The sequence below is a fragment of the Tiliqua scincoides genome, chromosome 4, assembly GCF_035046505.1.
Source record: "Tiliqua scincoides isolate rTilSci1 chromosome 4, rTilSci1.hap2, whole genome shotgun sequence".
Lineage (NCBI taxonomy): Eukaryota > Metazoa > Chordata > Lepidosauria > Squamata > Scincidae > Tiliqua > Tiliqua scincoides.
The window spans coordinates 136,756,778-136,777,285 of record NC_089824.1 but is presented as its reverse complement, the minus strand read 5'-3'; the positions used below and the strand labels follow the sequence as shown (position 1 = coordinate 136,777,285).

General features: G+C 42.5%; 1 protein-coding gene across 1 annotated transcript in view; it reads right to left on the bottom strand.

Annotated features, from left to right (window-relative positions):
* GTF2B (general transcription factor IIB) overlaps window positions 1–20,508 on the bottom strand; it is a 37,614-nt gene that overhangs the window by 2,603 nt on the left and 14,503 nt on the right. The window contains exons 3-5 of the mRNA XM_066625493.1: window positions 10,016–10,149; window positions 2,078–2,224; window positions 1,811–1,940 (exon numbers count right to left, since the gene is read on the bottom strand). Of these exons, the coding sequence (XP_066481590.1) occupies window positions 1,811–1,940; window positions 2,078–2,224; window positions 10,016–10,149 (411 nt within the window). The remainder of the gene's footprint in view (window positions 1–1,810; window positions 1,941–2,077; window positions 2,225–10,015; window positions 10,150–20,508) is intronic.

The following is a 20,508-nucleotide window of genomic DNA, read 5'->3' as shown; positions in this document are numbered from 1 at the left end:
ATAAGACTAAGTTTGGTCTAGTTATTGTGGATTGAACTGAGTACAGTAACTGAGGAAGGTACTTCTGAAAGCCTTCTAGTCCATGTTGAATTAAAAACTTATTCAGAAAATAAATACTCCTCTATGAGCAACCTGGAAGGCCACAATCCACTCTCTTCCTCCTGATGCTAACTGCAGCGGCTAAAAATTTAGCCACCCTCTGCGTTACTTAGTTTTATTAGGTTGTACTGCTAGTAAAATCTGCACAAGCCTCCCCAAAACTAAACTGTCCACAAGATTAAAGCAAGAAAAGTCAGAATCCACCCCAGATGGAAAGATGAAACAGCAACATAAAGCATGGCAGACATTAATAACTTGAAGGGGGAGCTCTGTATGGCACAAGCCTAATGTTGCTCCAGACACTGCATCCATTTCAAAAATCAAGAAGAGGGGTGTAAAATATTTCCCACTTTCGTACAGGAACAGTATATCCTTTGGTAGTGCTTCCACACAGGCATGACAGTGCCATACTGAAAGCAACCAGATGTTCAAACTTTCATAGTATCATAGTATCAAATTATGTATGAATCTCCGGAACCTAAGCTCTCTATAAGTGGGAGACTTGGTGATTAGCAGGCTCCTCCAAACACCAACCTGGGTGCCAGGTCTTGAGTTTGTGAAATGCCTTTCACTCCGTGTGTTGAGCTTACCATTCCAGCCCCACACAGCTTGTTGTCTGGGTAGATCTGGGCCACAGGAAGCTTTGGGCAGTCACATCTGCCCGGACATCCTATTGCACAGCCTTCTCTGTCTGGCAACAGACACAACTGTCCAGAGCGTCCTGGGCCCAGATCTATCCAGATGATAAGCTGTGCAGGGATCGATTGGTAAACTGCAGTCTGAATGGGGACTGCAATTTCAGTGCACAGTGGTCATGAGTTTGGTGACTGGTGATGTACAGCAACCATGGACATACCACACAACACAGAGGTTACACGATTGTTGCTTCTCAATGCAATTATAATGACCAAACAGTAAACTTTAAAACAATAGCCATATGGTACTTGGGTGCCTGGTGCCAACCTCAACAAGTAGGAAACCCTGGCCTCTGAGCGGCCCGCTTGGAGGCAGGCTGTGCAGCATGGCCTTTCCCAGTTTGAAGAGACACTTGGCCAACAGACTGAGGCAAAGAAGGAAGGCCCATAGCCAGGGAGACAGACCAGGGACAGACTGCACTTGCACCCACTGTGGAAGGGATTGTCACTGCTGAATTGGCCTTTTCAGCCACACTAGACGCTCTTCCAGAACCACCATTCAGAGCGCGATACCATAGTCTTTCGAGACTGAAGGTTGCCAACATGATACCATGGAAAGGAGCTGCCACATTCCTATGCATACATCCTACCCCCAAAGTATTCTGCAAAGGTTCCCAAGCAGGAGAAATGCTGGAATTTGCCATTTGCCTGGTTTATTCCATCTGTGAAAGCAAAATAGTTTGAGCTTTTCTCTTGTTACAGAACTGCGACTTTTGTCTTGCAATGAATATTCCCTAATGTGTCATCTACATCACACTGCAACTTTCTGTCACAGCCAATCATCATCCAAATACCACCTTCCAAAACATTTGCACCTTGTGACTTCAAGTCCCAAGTGGCACAGAGAAAAAAAGATCTCCATCAGAAGGCGGGCAAATTGGATACCAAAAAAAGCCAATTTCAGGAATTAGAAGCTTTGCTCTGCTGTTATTGAACACTAAAAGTGATGATAGTTTGCCCTGGCCAAACATTCTCCTACTGACTGTGGTTGAAATTATGTGCTGCTGAATGCTTACCTTTAAATGTTCTAGGAACACCTTCTTGTCTGCAGGCTATGTAGAGACATGCAGAGGCAATGGCATCGTTACTTCTTCCCTTCAGGCTCTTTTGCTCATAGACTTGTTTGAATAAATTATTTGTTCGATCCTTCAAAAGCAAGCAGACAAAATTTAATTAACTCCAGGCCATTTAATTAGCAATAATATCAAAAATTCATGTGCTCATTATATTATGCTAACTAAGTAAAAGCCAGAACAATTTAAGAGGATGAGGCACAAACTTACAACTATATTTCGGGGGAGGTTGATTCTGTCTGCCATGCTAGCAATTTCTTTAAAAGCATTCATCATGGCTCGGTCAGAGCTGCTCATAGTCCTGCGGTTTTGATACTTTGAATTTCCAAATTCATCAAAGCTAGCTGCACCGGTGCCCTGCAGAGAAAGGGTTGACAATCCATTAGAGGTCACTGGGATTCATATTTCATATACACATTAAAGAACACTTTTGGGAGCAGAAAAGGAAAAAACCATTCACAGCTTTCATGAAATAAAGTAACAATAAAAATGAACAATAAAAATACTTACTCTTGCTATGCAGCAGTCTTGAGGTAACTATTTTACCCATAGCCAAATGACAATTATTCCATCCTCTAAAAGTCAATAGGTTGGATACCAATGTAGTCAGTCATAACTAAGACTTTTATTTCAGTAAGTCATGGCTGACTGAATCCTTGGACTGAACCGTTCTTTATTTAAACATTTGTAAGGCACTGTTTAGTGTGTAAAAAGCTTTACAGCCCTTACTTCATTCAGTCTTTGGACACCATCGCTCTCCTCAAATTATTATAATTCCCCACTTTACAGTGAGAGGTTTTAAGCTGAAGAACTGAGACATCCAAGACTTGACACCCTCTATGAGGTTATGAATAGGCTCAAGTCTTATTGGATCAGCATGGTTGCTTGCAGAAGGCTGCTGTTGCAATTTCACATGATCTGCCTGTCCCATGTGATGAAGTTATGTCCCAGACAGATCCAATGACTGAGTCAAAATGTAATCCCAGGAACCTCTCAGGTGTAAGTAGAGCCAAGAAATTCAATTAACAAAAATTACTTGGGTCAACTGATTGGTCAGATAGTAAAAAACATTTATTTTAATTATTATACTTAACCTTGCCCCCAACAATTGAGGTGCTCAGGGCAGTATACAACATTAATGTAACAAAACACAATGCAATATAAAGCTAATGTATTTCATATAAATATATACACTTTATATTTATATAAACTATATATAGTTATATTTTATATGAATATAAACAATACAGAACATCAAAGTTAACCTAACTAACAGATTGATGCTCATTACAAAAACTCAGTTATTGAAATTCATATTCTTTGAAGAAGATTCCTTAAGAAATTCTGGTTTAAGTACATCCGATTTGCACTGAAGCAAATGCAAAGATTATTTTGTCCATTTATCTAAACTGCGCTTGTTGTGGAAATCCCACTCTCTGTAGAGTAAATATGGACATTGTGCAGGACATAATCATACAAGGTTTGGTCAACTCCTTGTTTTTCAAACAGTAGCTTCCTCCAGATAGTCCAACATTTTCAGTAGTGATTATAATGGATATCACATTTTTCTTTCTTGCTTTTAAACAGAAGCAAACTGTAATTACAACAGCTGCTGCTACAAGGCACCTATTCTCCTTTTAGCACTAGTCATCTCCTGGTTATGGTATAGGATCGAGGTTTCAGAATCAAATGCTGGAGCAAAGGTATTTACAGTGTGAACCAGCAGTGAGGAGGAGAAAGAAGGAAGCCAGTGCTCTTCTTTGGGGACAAGTGGGGGGGGGGGGAACACGTGATCCAGTGAAGGGCTCAGGAGGAGTGAGAACTACTTTGTGGAATCAGATGAAAAGTTCATCTAGTCCAGTCATTTTCAACCTTTTTCATCTCATGGCACATTGACAAGGCACTAAAATTGTCAAAGCACACCAGCCGTTTTTTGACAATTGACAAGGCACACCATACTGACACCAGAAGCTCACATCTCCCAGTGGCCCTACTAACAAATGATCCTCCCCCAAATTCCTGTGGCACACCTGCAGACCATCCGTGGCACACCAGTGTGCCACGGCACAGTGGTTGAAAATGGTAGATCTAGTCCAACACTGCTGGAATGCCCTAACCAAACTGCTCCTTTCCCTAGTCATTTCCCTGATGTTCTGCATTCACCCATAAACACGGACAATCAATTCTCAATACCATCGTGAAGAGAAAAACTAGTGGCAACAGGGGACTCTGCCTTCTGTTTCTTCATGGTGTCAGATCACCTCCTTTTTCTCTTAGGGGAAGCAAGGCCCTGCCTACTTGCAGGTTGGTCCATCCCAATGGTTCTTGGTTGGTTGGGAGCCATCCTGGCTGTGGGTTTAGCAGCACAGACAGCTCAATGAAATTTTGCAGCTGGAACCTCTCCCTGAAACAATTCTTGCTTCCCAATACGTCCTCCATGGCCTACTAAGATGGCTCTTTTGAGGTGAAACTTTAGCCTCTTCTCACCATATGAATAAAAATGATCTAACAGAGCCTATAGCCACAAAATGCTATCCATATTGGCTCTATTCTGAAGGTTTATAAACAAAATGGTCAAAGGTCAGAATTTGCACTCTGAGATGCTTCTATAGAGCAGGAGCAATGGCCACACAAAAGCAAGCCTCAGATTTAGGTGAATGTATTGTAAATCAGGTAAATTGCTACCTTAGTTAATCCCATAAAGAGAGCCTTAAAATGTTTGGGAATCTTCATGCAGTACCTTCCCTATCCAGGGTTTTCCCAAGACTCTCTCTACTGCACATCTTCTCAGACATTCTTCTTGATTAGGGGTGCCCAAACCCCAGCCCTGGGGCCACTTGTGGCTCTCGAGGACTCCCAATCCGGCCCTCAGGGAGCCCCCAGTCTCCAATAAGCCTCTGGCCCTCTGGAGACTTGCTGGAGCCCATACTGGCCTTATTCAACTGCTCTCAGTAAGACGGCCAACTGCTCAACCTCTCGCATGAGCTGTGGGATGAGGGATTCCTCCACTGCTTGCTATTTCACATCTGTGATGCAGCAGCAGCAGCAAAAAAAGACTGGCCTTGCTTTGTGCAAGGCTTTTTATAGGCCTTGAACTATTGCAAGACCTTCATTCATTCATATAAGTTCTATCTCATATATTCATTTATGTAAATTTATTCAAATTTGAAATGTAAATTAATTTTCTTCCCCAGCCTCCAACACAGTGTCAGAGAGATGATGTGGCCCTCCTGCCAAAAAGTTTGGACACCCCTGTTCTTGATTGTTCTGCAACTTTATGGACCTTTTCATTCCAACCTGAGAAAGCAAGTTTCAAGGCTACCCCGCTCTTGGATTTAGCCCTTGTCAAGCCTATTCAGGAATTCAGCCCCTATATCGAGGTGACCAGTCACCTTAACCTAGGAGTTTCAGCCTAGTGTCCATGGATGTTTATTCAGCAGAGTGCTGTACTCTTTTCCTCTGTTCTAGCTTTCTTTCAGTATGCAGATCAACAGATGGTGCAATCTGCTTCCCTTTTCTATTTTTTCCCTCCTTACCAGCTTCTCTGACTTTTACTAACAAGAGTAAGAACCTTCACAAAGGATCTCATTCTCATTCGGTTCCCCCACTTCCTCAAAGTCTGGTCTTTTCACTGAATCAAAGTTCAGAAAGTGTCTCCTAAGTGTCGATTCTGTCAACTCTACATCCCATTCCAGAACATTCTAGGACACCAAAGTCTTCATCAAGGAGACTGAACATCTTGCTCATCCTTAAAACTGATCATCTCAAAAAAAAAATCCTGGAATTCTGGGAGAACCAACACTGCATGTGTGTCACACTGTCCAGGCTATGTCCTGGTGGAATATAGCCACCAGGCTATATTCCTGGTGGAATGCGGAGAATCAGTGGGATACCGCAATCCCGGGCGATGTAATACTGGGGGCGTGCTATCGTCCTCCAGACCAGAAATCGGATGGGGACCTTGAAATGAGGAAACAGATCAGGGAGGTGACAAGGAGGGACAGGGTTGTAATCATGGGGGACTTCAATTATCCTCAAATTGACTGAGTCAATTTGTGTTCTGGTCACGATAAGGAAACCGGATTTCTTGATGTGCTAAATGACTGTGGCTTAGAGCAGCTAGTCACGGAGCCCACCAGAGGACAGGTGACTCTGGATTTAATATTGTGCGGTATGCAGGACCTGGTTAGAGATGTAAACGTTACTGAGCCATTGGGGAACAGTGATCATGCTGCGATCCGTTTTGACATGCACATTGGGGGAAGAATACAGGGCAAATCTCTAACAAAAACCCTTGACTTCCAACAGGCAGACTTCCCCCAAATGAGGAGGCTGGTTAGGAGGAGGTTGAAAGGGAGGGTAAAAAGAGTCCAATCTCTCCAGAGTGCATGGAGGCTGCTTAAAACAACAGTAATAGAGGCCCAGCAGAGGTGTATACAACAAAGAAAGAAGGGTTCCACTAAATCCAGGAGGGTGCCCGCATGGCTAACCAGCCAAATTAGAGAGGCTGTGAAGGGCAAGGAAGCTTCCTTCCATAAATGGAAGTCTTGCCCTAATGAGGAGAGTAAAAAGGAACATAAACTGTGGCAAAAGAAATGTAAGAAGGTGATACGGGAGGCCAAGCGAGACTATGAGGAACGCATGGCCAGCAACATTAAGGGGAATAATAAAAGCTTCTTCAAATATGTTAGAAGCAGGAAAACCGCCAGAGAAGCGGTTGGCCCTCTGGATGGTGAGGGAGGGAAAGGGGAGATAAAAGGAGACTTAGAGATGGCAGAGAAATTAAATGAGTTCTTTGCATCTGTCTTCACGGCAGAAGACCTTGGGCAGATACCGCTGCCCGAACGGCCCCTCCTGACCGAGGAGTTAAGTCAGATAGAGGTTAAAAGAGAAGATGTTTCAGACCTCATTGATAAAGATCAATAAGTCACCGGGCCCTGATGGCATCCACCCAAGAGTTAGTAAGGAACTGAAGAATGAAGTTGCAGATCTCTTGACTAAGGTATGCAACTTGTCCCTCAAAACAGCCACAGTGCCAGAAGATTGGAGGATAGCAAATGTCACGCCTATTTTTAAAAAGGGAAAGAGGGGGGACCTGGGAAACTATAGGCCAGTCAGCCTAACATCCATACCGGGTATGGTGTAAGATGGTGTAATGCCTCATCAAAGATTGGATCTCAAAACACATAGACGAACAGGCCTTGCTGAGGGAGAGTCAGCATGGCTTCTGTAAGGGTAAGTCTTGCCTCATGAACCTTATAGAATTCTTTGAAAAGGTCAACAGGCATGTGGATGTGGGAGAACCCGTGGACATTATATATCTGGACTTTCAGAAGGCGTTTGACACGGTCCCTCACCAAAGGCTACTGAAAAAACTCCACAGTCAGGGAATTAGAGGACAGGTCCTCTCATGGATTGAGAACTGGTTGGAGGCCAGGAAGCAGAGAGTGGGTGTCAATGGGCAATTTTCACAATGGAGAGAGGTGAAAAGCAGTGTGCCCCAAGGATCTGTCCTGGGACCGGTGCTTTTCAACCTCTTCATAAATGACCTGGAGACAGGGTTGAGCAGTGAAGTGGCTACGTTTGCAGACGACACCAAACTTTTCCGAGTGGTGAAGACCAGAAGTGATTGTGAGGAGCTCCAGAAGGATCTCTCCAGACTGGCAGAATGGGCAGCAAAATGGCAGATGCGCTTCAATGTCAGTAAGTGTAAAGTCATGCACATTGGGGCAAAAAATCAAAACTTCACATATAGGCTGATGGGTTCTGAGCTGTCTGCGACAGATCAGGAGAGAGATCTTGGGGTGGTGGTGGACAGGTCGATGAAAGTATCGACCCAATGTGCGGCAGCAGTGAAGAAGGCCAATTCTATGCTTGGGATCATTAGGAAGGGTATTGAGAACAAAACGGCTAGTATTATAATGCCATTGTACAAATCTATGGTAAGGCCACACCTGGAGTATTGTGTCCAGTTCTGGTTACCGCATCTCAAAAAAGACATAGTGGAAATGGAAAAGGTGCAAAAGAGAGCGACTAAGAAGATTACGGGGCTGGGGCACCTTCCTTATGAGGAAAGGCTACGGCGTTTGGGCCTCTTCAGCCTAGAAAAGAGACGCCTGAGGGGGGACATGATTGAGACATACAAAATTATGCAGGGGATGGACAGAGTGGATAGGGAGATGCTCTTTACACTCTCACATAATACCAGAACCAGGGGACATCCACTAAAATTGAGTGTTGGGTGGGTTAGGACAGACAAAAGAAAATATTTCTTTACTCAGCGTGTGGTCGGTCTGTGGAACTCCTTGCCACAGGATGTGGTGCTGGCGTCTAGCCTAGATGCCTTTAAAAGGGGATTGGACAAGTTTCTGGAGGAAAAATCCATTATGGGGTACAAGCCATGATGTGCATGTACAACCTCCTGATTTTAGAAATGGGTTATGTCAGAATGCCAGATGCAAGGGAGGGCACCAGGATGAGGTCTCTTGTTATCTGGTGTGCTCCCTGGGGCATTTGGTGGTCCGCTGTGAGATACAGGAAGCTGGACTAGATGGGCCTATGGCCTGATCCAGTGGGGCTGTTCTTATGTTCTTATTATGTTCCTCTTACTAATTTCATCATTGATACTGCAAATCTCTCTATAGCTCCAACACTAGTGTGTGTCTGTCAATTTCAGTTATTTTGATTGTGTTTGCAGTACATGCTTCCCCAATCCTGACTCCCTGCAATGGTAATCAACCTCCTCAATACACCATGTATTAACATTTGTTATTTTTAGGTTGCAACTCCTTTTTTCTCTGGTACCACACAGGGTAGTGGTTAAAGATTCCTTAACACACTTGTTTTTGCACACATCTGTGTTACATGCCCCAAAGCAGTCACAACAACAAAAGGCATTGCTTCACTGCTGCTTTGGCAGAAAGGCAGAAAACAATTCTGTAAGATTTTTCATCCTGCCTTCTGACAGACCTCAAATACTAACCCTTTCATGCCTGCCATTGTGCCTACCAAGGAGCCCTCAAATTGTCTCTTCTATCAGAGACACAACGATGCAGTTAAAAGGGTTGACTTCCACCTATACTGTGACATTCTTGGTTTTGTGGAATAGCCGACCCGAGTCAAATATGTAGGCAACTGACATGACGGATCATTGTATCAACCTTAGATGCAAACCTGTTATATTGGCTCATAGGCAAGAGCCCCCACACATTATCAATTATGAAAGAGATCTTTCACAGAAATACTGAGACCCATCACTGTACTGGAGTCACACACCTATAACAGTACCAAGAAATGTCAGAAATTATTTCTGTTGAAAACTTCTTTAGAAACAAATCACTCCAACCTGGTCATAGCTCAAATTTTATTTGGAAAGAACAGTGACACATTGTTCAAGACAGCTTGGGGAAAAATTATAATATGACCACACAATGAAAACAGTCCATGCAAAATATAACAAATTGTGTTCTTTTTCTATTCAGATACCTGACCCTAATGGTTTTTCCAGTTATGGAAACCACGTGGTGAAAAACACTCACCATCACTGAAAATAGCTGTGACTAGCATCTGTGTGATATGGCGCATGTTCAAATCTAACAATTTTTCCCCTTTCCTCTTACCCCACGTGTTTAAAACAACTTCCTAAACTCAAAAGGCATAGAGAAGTGGATACTTGGGTCCTAGAGGCAAAAAACAAAACACAACTTTTATAGATTTGTGGAATATTGACCTCTGTGTACAGAGGAAGTTCAAACAAAGATTTGCTTAGATTATTCACATTTTGGGTATGACTACAGCTAGCATATTCCTAATATTTCCATTTTAGGATGATCACCAACTTTTCCAATTCCACATCACAGAATTTTTTGGAGACGTTCTCTTCCACCTTCCCCCCCCCCTTATAGGTCCATAATCTTTCCAAGGAAGCTCACTCCATAATGTCTCCTAGATCTTGAAACATAAAAGCTAAAGGTAACACCAAGAAATGGCTAGAACAAAACACACACCAAGTAAACATAGGTTGCTTATATCAAACATTATGCTGCCATTTTTAGGGTCACACAACTCAGGTTTTTCAGAACCTTCCTCTTGCTGAATACATGTTTGTGTGGCACTAAAACGTTAACAAATTTTATGATTAAATATTACCTTGCCAATCATTGTTGTCAAATCTCCATCACTTAGGAGAGGATTCTGTGTATCTCCAACTCGAGATGGGTCTTTGGTTGCTTTGTCATTGCTGAATGTTCGCCATTCTGAACCTACATCTATCACTCTGTCACCTAAACACATAAAAAGCTTGTATTATAGTTTCTTACTTTTCAAAAATCTCAAGACATTTACTAATATTATGCCTTCATAATCTTCTCAGTTGCAATTGCAGCAACCATTTAACAATGCAAAGAAACATTTACATGTTAGGAAGTGTCAGGAAAGTGTGTGAAAGGAGAACAGGATTTAGGCTAGCAACCATGATGGCACTTTGTAAATGAGAAACAGGTATCAAAGTCAACAAAAAGCACTAGGAAGTGATCAGACCAGATTGGCTAGAGTACATAAACAACCTGCAACGCAGACTCCTAGCACAAACAATAGAACTGCTTTTGAACAGCCTATAAGGAAGAGGTTAGTATAGAGACCACAACCCAGTATCCAAGCTTGGAGTTTGTAAAATGATGCTTTCAGAAAGCATCAGTTTCCACTTTGATGACGCACTGGTTTAAAAGTTAATCCAGTCATCACAGTAGCAAAAGTTCATTAATAGCCTTCCCATGAGTAAAAGCCCAAACCCCTTCCAGAATTGAGTTCCTTCTTCAAGTGGACCCTAATACAGAGAAGCTAGTACCCATTTACCACATGAAATCTAAACGCTGCAATTCCTCTTAATGCAGTGTTGATTTAGTCAGCTTTTAATACACAAGACTTATGCCCAGTCTCTATGCTTCTCACATAAATGTGAAAAATCAGAATTCTTCATGGGGCACAACCCGTTTAGGGAGCTTCAATGTCAAATACTACACCCAGGCTTCAACTTTAAGATTCCTGCATGAAACTGAATGCCAGAATCCCTCTCAGGATGGAGCTCATTTTAGACAACTTCACTTCAGAAGACATGTCCAAGTTCAAGTCTACGTACACTACATGAGTCTGAAAATCAGTATATCTTTCTGGGAAGTATGTTGAGGCAGCTAAGGTTCACTCCATGACAGGAACAAAAAATTTAACCAGTAAAAAGAGATGGAGTCAGAGGTATAGTGATGCAGGAAAACATATTTTCTTCCTTTTCTTTTTAACCAGAGAATTATGAAGAAAAAAATGTAGTTCAGGTGAAATCTCTCTAGTCACACCTTGTCTAAAAATGTTAAGATTTTTTTTCTTTTTCTTGGTAAATGGAACCCTCCTCCTTGCCATGTAGCAGAGCAAGGAACCAACATACCAATAAAGTAAACATTAAAAACAGAGGTAAAAATTTCATTTTCCTGTTAAATAAAACTAGAGAGAAGACGACAAGCCAAACTCATTACTTTAAAGATGCTGCTGATGTGGCAGTTAAACAGGAATTGAGAGACTAGGTGGCCTCCATGCCTTCAAGGCACACAGTGTTTTTGCCACTTGAGAGGAGGGACGAAGTGCTCAACAAACTCTGTATGCTTCCAAGGTTGGTTCTGTACATGAGCAGAACTCCACTGCATGCATCTGTACATACATCTTCATATTATGTATGAAGAATACATAATAGTATTGCTGATTCATTCTCAGGACAACATTAGCCATAAAAGAGTGGGCACCTCTGGGCTAGGGCAAGCTCTTTCAAATTGTTTTCACATTCACCTTCCAGAGTACTTGGCTCCACTCTCCAAACTCGTGCCAACCATCAACTGTCTAGGTAAGTGTGCAATTATTTTTTGCAGCAGCATGCATGCTGGAACACCCCATCCCCCTTATCACACCCACTCTTATATGCAGAGGTGTTTGAAAACTGTTATTTTACTCAGAAGTAAGCCCACTGCGTTCAGTAAGACATGCTGTAATCTGATCTTACCAACCAGAAACAAAACACCTCTACTTATATGGCAACAGGCCCAACCTAACAGTTCTAGGCATTGATCCCAAAGGCACAGCTCCCAGATGCTGCTTGCAGAGTTCCTATTTTGATCTTCAGAGACAGGAGGATCACCCCAAGGCCTCAACATTTATGACCTGCCCACAGGTGCTTCATCACACACAACTTGAGTTTATGAGCTAGAAGTAAACAATCCCTATCTGTACAATTTTAGTTTTACCTTTGTTATGAGACAAGAAACAATACTAACTTCTCACAGTGAAGGCTCTCAATTACTAAATGAATACCAAGACTTCTTGCAGGTGTGAGGAAACTCCACACATTCAAGCAAGACTCTCCCCATGCAAGTTCTTGCAGGGAAAAGTGTGTTCATAGAGCTGTCACATCCAGCCAAATAGGAGGTTTCCACAAACTGACAGATGCATAAAAATAATAAAAAGTAGGAGGAGCAGGAGGAGCCTATGTGCAGATTTTATTTCCACAGATCTGGCTCAACCTGAACCCTCTGAAGGTGACCAGAGCTGGGTTCTGGTCACCTCCTGAGGGCTTTCTGAAGCCTGCAGAGGCCACATGCATCTGCCCACAGCCTCAGCAAAGCTTCAGAATGGACCCACAGCACTAAAACATGCTACTTCTGGTTTCTCTTGGGAAATCAATAGTGACATTTTTATACCTTTTAAGGCATTCTGAGGACTGCAAAAGGAACAAAAACATCACTTCTGGTTTCCTGAGGGAAACAAAAAGTAGCGTTTTTAGCGCTATGGAGCCATTCTGAAGCTTGAACAGGCCACAGGCAGACACACACAGCTTCTGCGGGTTTCAGAAAGCCCTCCTGAGGTGACCAGAGCACAGCTCCAGTCCCCTTCAGAGGGCTTAAGGGGAGCAACACAACAGATTTCCTTATTCAGTTTTTGGTATCTGCAAGGGGTGGTGGTGGTCAGAGAACAGACCGTACCTGTATGTTCACCATCTGAAATACTCTTCCCATTCTGAATACAGTAATGTCAATTGAAGAACTTGTGACAGAACATAATAAATTCCCTTTTATGCACTGGCCCATAAATTAGAACCTTGTTTTTAAAAAGGCAGAGTATGGAGTTTATCTGGTTCTATAGCTTCTGTGCTTTCACATCTTTAAGCTTTCCACTGTAGTCCCAAAGAAGCACAATCTCACAAAATGACAATTTTTAGATTCTCAAGCTAAAGTGACTGAAGTATAGAATTCAACTGACCCTTGAGAGAAAAGATTAGCTTAGTGGTTGCCAAACTTTGCAACACTGGGACCCACTTTTTGAAACTGTATCAGGACCCACTGAGCTTTATGAGACAAAAAAAAGTTTCACTTTACCAGCCACTTAGACCTCTATTTTTATCCTTTTTACTATGGGGGCAGCCTTCTGGAGCATTTGTTGAGCTCTATGTTCATTGGATCAGGACTATTCTGGTGGCTTTGTGTTCCCTTTCACCTGGCCTTTGATAGCAGCTGGGGCACATTTGCCTACTCACAAGCAAGCACACTCATGTGGCTCAGTTTTTCCATAGGGCTCAATACATTTCCCTTGTCAGCTTAGAGGGGGGAACCTCCTTCAAGTGTTTTTTGGGGTCTATGTTCGTTGGATTGGGACCATTCAGATGGCATTGTGTTCTTCTCAGCTTGCTCTTCAGAGTGAACTGAGGCACAGTTGCCTACTCATTAGTAAACACACACGGCTCAATTTCACTTCCCGTAGGGCTCAAAACATGTTCCTTGTCAGCTACCAGTTTATCAGTTTCACGACCCACCAACAATCAGGGAAATGCAGTTTGGGAAATGCTAGGCTAGATTTATATGAAACTTTTGGGAGATAATAACCTCCTAAAATGTTATGAATATGTTCCCGGAAAACAGAGGACTATGTGGAACAACATTAGAGGAGGCAATTACACTGTTCTAATGTAGATGCATTAACACTACTGTACTCAGCAGTGCATTAGATCAGAACCTGCTGCATAATTGCCCGCTGCTGCCTCCTCTGCTCCTCCTACATATGAGAAGGAGCTGCTTCCTGGAGGATGAGCCAAGCTGCAACTCACCCTTGGGAACTGCAGGCTTCTCGCTGAAGAAGGCATCTAGCGTTGGTTGCCTTGCCCACCATTTCCTCTCCCAAAACATTTCCTGGTAGCAATGTTAGCTGGAATACACAACTCCTGTTGATTGAAAGCAGAGCGCAGACAGTTGAACTGCTCTGCACCAAACCTTTGAATGTTTGCAATGAGTTTTAACCTTTTTCTTTTTTAAAATAGTATCGTAAAAATTATACTCAGGACAAAGTGTTCTCTGATGAAAATGTTATATGAGGTATTATTGTACAAACTAGAGCTAAAAGCATTACTCCATTGCATCAAAAAATCAGACATGGAAGGCTTCAGTTGATTCATTTGTAGTGGCCAAGTACAAATTTTATTTTGCAGGATTATGGGTTAAGGGTCTGCTTTAAAAAAATAATTAGGTCATGGTGTGTTTCTAACAGGGAATAAAAATATAAAATATGGTCATTACTTCCAACAATGAGTGACTGTTTTGTTGGTTATTTCCTTCAATATTAAAAATGCACTTTTGATAACATGCAAATACATTTAAATTATTTACTCTGAAGATTCAAACTTGCCTTTCTATCAAAACGATCCCCTAGGAGGCTCACAACAGATCACACAAACACAATCCTGTAATCCTTAGTCTTCTGACCAATGCCAGAAGTGTGCTTCCCTCACTTATGCAGTCCCAGGCCCATTGTTAGGTGGCATGTTCTTCTTCCAGGCAGGAAACAGGGAAACACTCCCCCCCACACACACACACACAGCTGCTCCTGGGTCAATGGATGGGGAAATTAGTTTGGTCTTCCCCTTGCTAGATATTCTTCCTGGGAGACAGAGGATGCTACCTTCTAGTGCCCCTTTGGTTAATGGAGAAGACCACAGAATGCTTCCCTTCAGCTGCTTCTTCTTGCCTTTTAACAGATTAGTTAAATCTACTATACTTCTACTATAATTCTAGTTATAATCTACTATAATTCTTCTGAAGCATATCATAACAAGTTCAGAATCAGAAGACCTTTCAGAGGAAGATTTTGATGAAACAAAGAATTTGAATTAAGACTCCATTCATAATGCACACACATGTATGTCATTGTTCCTCTAAGCTTGGGGCAGCATACACTATTTCTTCCCTCCCCCATTTTTGTCCTTGCACAGACCTGTGAGGTAGATAGGGCTGAGATCATGCAATTATCCTACTCAGCTTCACGACTAAGTGGCATTTTCTGATTCTAGTTCACCACCAACCACAGTTATCTTATATAGTTATGATTCAATATTATGATATAGCCATACTTACAAAGTTCATAAGGTTTATAATTTAGACTTGGATATAAACCTTGTTTTGTTACTATTTAGATTTCAGAATTAAAAAATAAAGCTTAAGACAACTTCAAATGATGTGGCAATTCAAAGTAATTCTGCAACAATGGAAGTATTTAAGTTGAGAAACTGTATGTAGAGGAGAGGGAATGTTCTGGCTGCACAACAAATTCCCAGTACAAAAAAAAATCTGCTTAGCATAAACTGTGAAGGCTGATTTGCTGCTAATGAAGTGTACTCAGATATTCAGCTGCTGGCTTATTATAAACACTGTAGCAAAAGGAAATAATCAGTCATTAGAAAAGAATCCAGATATAGTTGTGATTTCCTAAGCCACAAGAGTTCCAAAGATACTGGCATTATGAAGTAGCAGCTATTTCCAAGTTATGACTCAGAATAGGCTTCCACCTAAAAGACAGGAACTTTGGAAGAACAATCAACTGCAAGAATTGTTCATGTTCACACTAAGTTGAAGGAGATGGAATCAACACAGTTTTAAGATGTTTCTCCAATAATTATTGCAATACCAAGTTGACCAATATGAACATGGCCAAAGAGTACCCCCTGAGTGGTGTGATAAAGGAAGGATTGGGCCCTCTCAGGCATCTAACCCTTCCTTGGGGGTTTTTGTCACCTCTGTCTCTGCTTACTAGCTTTAAGCAGCCCAGAGGACATTGCCCCATTAGAAGCACAAGCCAACCTTGGTCACTGGCGTACCTAGGGAGGGCAGACGGGGCAAATGCCCTGAGCACCTACCCTCCAGGAGTGCCTCTCGGAGCCTCGCCCCTGCCCCCCCAGGGGTGCTGCAGAAAGGCAGCTTGCTGCCTCTTCTTCAGCGCCTCGGCACGACTGAGCCGCCCCCCCTCCTTCTTTATAGGAGGATAGGAGACAGGCACCCTAGAGAGGCACTGACGCTCATCTCGTCTCCTCCTATAAAGGAGGGGGGGTGGCCCAGTCGGCGCCGAGATGCTGCCTGGGAGGCAGCTTCCCCCTGCCTCCCAGGAGCGCTCCTGGGTGCCCCTGCTCTGCCTCGAAGGGCGTCCCTCAGAAGCAGAGGGTAAGCTTCCCGGCCCCGGGTTGCCCCTGCTCCGCCTCAAAGGGTGTCCCTCAGAGGTGGAGGGGAAGCAGCACGCGCCCCGTCTGACTTTGGAGGAGATACGTGCTGCTTCCCTGCCTCCACGGAGCTGGAAGTAGCCCTAGACCGCTGCCATGGAGACCCCTACGGCTCGGCTGCCTCCTCCATTCCCCCTTGTTTTCAAAGGGGAAATGGAGGAGACAGCTGCACGGAAGTAATTGCAGTGACGATGACATCAATACAATTACTTCTGGGTCAGGTGCACGGGGGGCGCGGAGAAGGGGGTTGGAATACTGGGGGTTGTCCCAGGTGCAAGGACCCCCAGGAACACCTCTGAGCTTGGTAGAACTACCACCACCCTGTATTAGCCAATGCCCCAGTCCAGGGAAACTGAGACTCTCCGGGCTTGCTCTATTCCTTGGAGGTGCTTTTACTTTGGGACCCAGCCCTCAAGGCCTTAGACTGCAACGTAGATTACTTAGTAGCTTGACCAAGTGACCAGGATAGATTTTGAGCCCTGTTACCAACAGCACAATAACTCAGGCTTATAAAAGATATTTTAGCTTATTACAGAAAATAAGGTTACAGATACTGAAGTTTTAAGGCAATAATTTGCAATAGGAACAGACATCTGGAAATACATCAGTTTAAGGTAACAAGGCTAGCTTCCTAAATTTAACTCTCACCTGGGTCAGTCATCCACTGAAGAACAGTATGGCTCCCAGGCTACCTGTGAGGCCAGGAGCCCATGATGGACAGCAGAGTCAAACAAAAGTAGCAGGTAGGGCCGAACTGAAGACTCCCTGCCGAAGGGGAACACAGCACACCCCTTGGGGTTCTCTTTTTACCCCTTTATGAGGACTTCTGAACAAGCCAACCAGATGGACTGATTAATGGAAACTTCTCAAAGAGGCTAGTTGCCAACACTCCTAGTTCTTATCCCCTCTTGAATAGCACAGCTGAAGTAAATCTTCTCTTGATAAGAGCACCTTCACCTGCAAAGAGAGCTCTGCCTTCTGATTGGCTACCTATCCTCCCTCACCATTGAAGGACAGATAACAATCTACTCAACTAATTGCCTTTCTCACAGCTGCAGAGAAACCACTACAACTCTCAAACTGGTTCAGACTAGATTTTAACCCATTCATGACAAGTGAACTGTTTGGTTTGAGATAGTTACACGTGACTTGCTTGCACAAGCTCTTCATTTAGTAAATCCAAGGGAAATCATTTAGGCCATCAGCATGTAGAAATTTGTACTCAGTTCTCTCCCCCCCCCCCAAACTGTATAAAATCAAGCACCAAATTCACCTCAATGGTTACATTTTCAGGTTTGGATTCAGGGTGAGCTAAAGTCCACCCCCTGTGCCTCTACAATAGTGCTGTGGCTCAGCAGCTTCTTTCTGAACCAGTCATGCTCCCACCCCATGGTTCTATTGTTTTCTTTTTTAATTAATTTTACTTATTTTTTTTACACATACATTTTATTGCAGAACCATGTAAGCCACCTTGGGCATTTACTTCAGAATATAAAGTCAGAACATAAAGTCAGAATATAAATTATTCAAATAATAAGTCAAAAAATATGTAAGAAAACAAATTTAACAACAACATTTTATTGCTGGTACCATTTTCAATCTGGAATAGAGTACAGTGACAAATAGGGAGTAAGGAGATGATTTTTAAGAATGGGGGAGCATAGTATCTGTTAACACCATACTCAAGATGCTCTACCTTCAGCATTGTTTGTGGCTGAAAATTATACAGATTTTTTAAAAGCATCAATCAGAAGGAGCATTATCTTAAAAGAGTATGTAGCACACAAGGCATACCATTCTTTCCACTGCCCTATCATTCTCTTGCAAACTTAATTTAGCTGACAGCAGGCTCCTCCTCTGGCTCCTGGCCTCTATGTAAATATTTTATTAAACATTGTTCCTTCTAAGGCCTAGCAAAAACTTCAGGACAGACTCCCATTTCTGTTTACTGCATCTAAAAAAAGCAAAACGTGCTTGAAATTCTGGCGTTGTATAAATAGAACACTGAGCAAAGCAATGATGTAATATTTTTCCACACAAATGGGCACAGCCTACATGAGTCACAAGAAGGCTCTGCCCTCTTATGAATTATGCACTATTCCTGCTCTAATGACAGGCATGTTCTATCACTGTCAACTTGGGCAAAAACTAGATGCATGAGACAAACAGAAGATACTAACAAACAGAAAGTTATTCTGTGCAATACACCCAGTATAAAAAATTGAAGGCAGTCTTGTTGGTTCCTAAGAAAAATCCAAAAGTCACGTAACAGAAATACATTTATTAGGTCAACCAAAAATGACACAAAACCTTGAGCAGCAAGGCTTCAAATTCTTATGAACTCTTCATCAAACCTAATTGCTAGAAGAGAAAAAGGAAGTGGGCATGGTGAAATGGTCCCCAAAGCCCTGCATTAAAAAAAAATTCTTAAATGGGAAACAGGAAGAACTATTGTGGATTTTGTATAGATCGAACTATAGGCATGACTGACTGTTTCATCCAAGTAGTTGAGATTGTCTAGCTAAATACAAACCTGCATATAAATCCTCCTGTCTTCCAGGCAGCGTTTCTCAAACGGCAAGTCAGGACCCATTAGGTGGGCTATTAGCCAATTTCAGGTGGGTTCCCATTCATTTCAATATTTTATTTTCAATATATTATTACACTTGATGCTTCCATGGTATGAAATGCGCATTTGGTGAAATGCGACAGATCTGTACTTTTAACAGGCTACTATATCTATGCTTTTAACAATGATGGGGCTTACTCCTGGGTAAGCAAGAGTAGAATTGCAGCCTAGGATTGTTAAAAATTTTCCTGCTTGATGATGTCACTTCCGGTCATGGCATTACTTCTGGTGGGTCCTGACAGATTCTCATTCTAAATAGTGGGTCCTGGTGCTAAAAGTTTAAGAACCATTGCAATAGCTGAAGTGGTTCTTATCTCTTTTGTCAGTCACCTATCCTCATGCTTTCAATAGTTCCCAAACTATGGGTCCGGACCCACTGGTGGTTTGTGACCTGATTTTTGGTGGGTCACCAAAGAGTGATCAGACAACTACCTCAAACCCTGAGGCTATTCAAAAATCAGCTAATTACCCTGCAAAGATCTCAACTCCTGCAGTTTACAAGCATATGTAAATATAGGAAGTTAAATGCTTGAGGGTCTTTTTTCTGGTTATTATTACAAAAAAATACTTTCTAGATCACTTTTTTTTAAAGTCTGGTAAACATAGTGGGTCCTGAGAGTGTGTCATTATAAAAAATGGGTCCCAGTACTAAAAGGTTTGGAAACCAGTGCACTAAGGCAAAATCCACTAGCTGCACAACTTTCCTTTTCCTAAAACTGAAAAGTATGCATACCCTTGGTCTGGGATAACACACTAAGCAAAATTCTGAGAGGCAACCTACTCGGACAGAGGTGTTAAATATAAGGCCAACAGACCAGATCTAGTCCAACGAAGCTCTTTATTCAGCTCATGTAATAACAGGGCTCTCCCAGCACTGGCCTTTCAGACACACTGCTTCTGCCAAGGGAGGGAGAGATGGAAGGAGGTTTCAAAAAGGCAAGGAATGCTATGGGGGAAGAGGTAGACCAAAAGGGTGAGAAAAATGCTGCCAAAGTGTTGGAAGAACCTAATTATCACACAGGCTGCCCTTTCCACAGCACCACTTCAGTGGAGGCATCACTTCGAAGAGCATCTCTCAGCTGCTGAACTGCAAAGCGACACCTCAGAAGAACCAATGCTATTAAAAGGGCGGCCCGCATGATAATGGGGCTCACAGTGTGAAAATGGGGCTCTTCCATATCTTGAAAATATGGTCAAGATTTAGATATTTCCTCTTCTGTCATTCGCAGCTAGTAAGTTTCAACTTAAAAACCAAGTGCTTATTTCTGGCCATCAACTGCTTAACGATGTTACTTCCTTGTTTGTTTTTTACTTACTTCAGTAAGTACTATTCAGTCACTGTTTGAAATAAGTTTGACACCCCTGTACTAGAACAACAGATTCACTAAAAGAGAGCTAACATAAAGCAAAGTATTGTGTAGATTTTTAGCAATATGCATT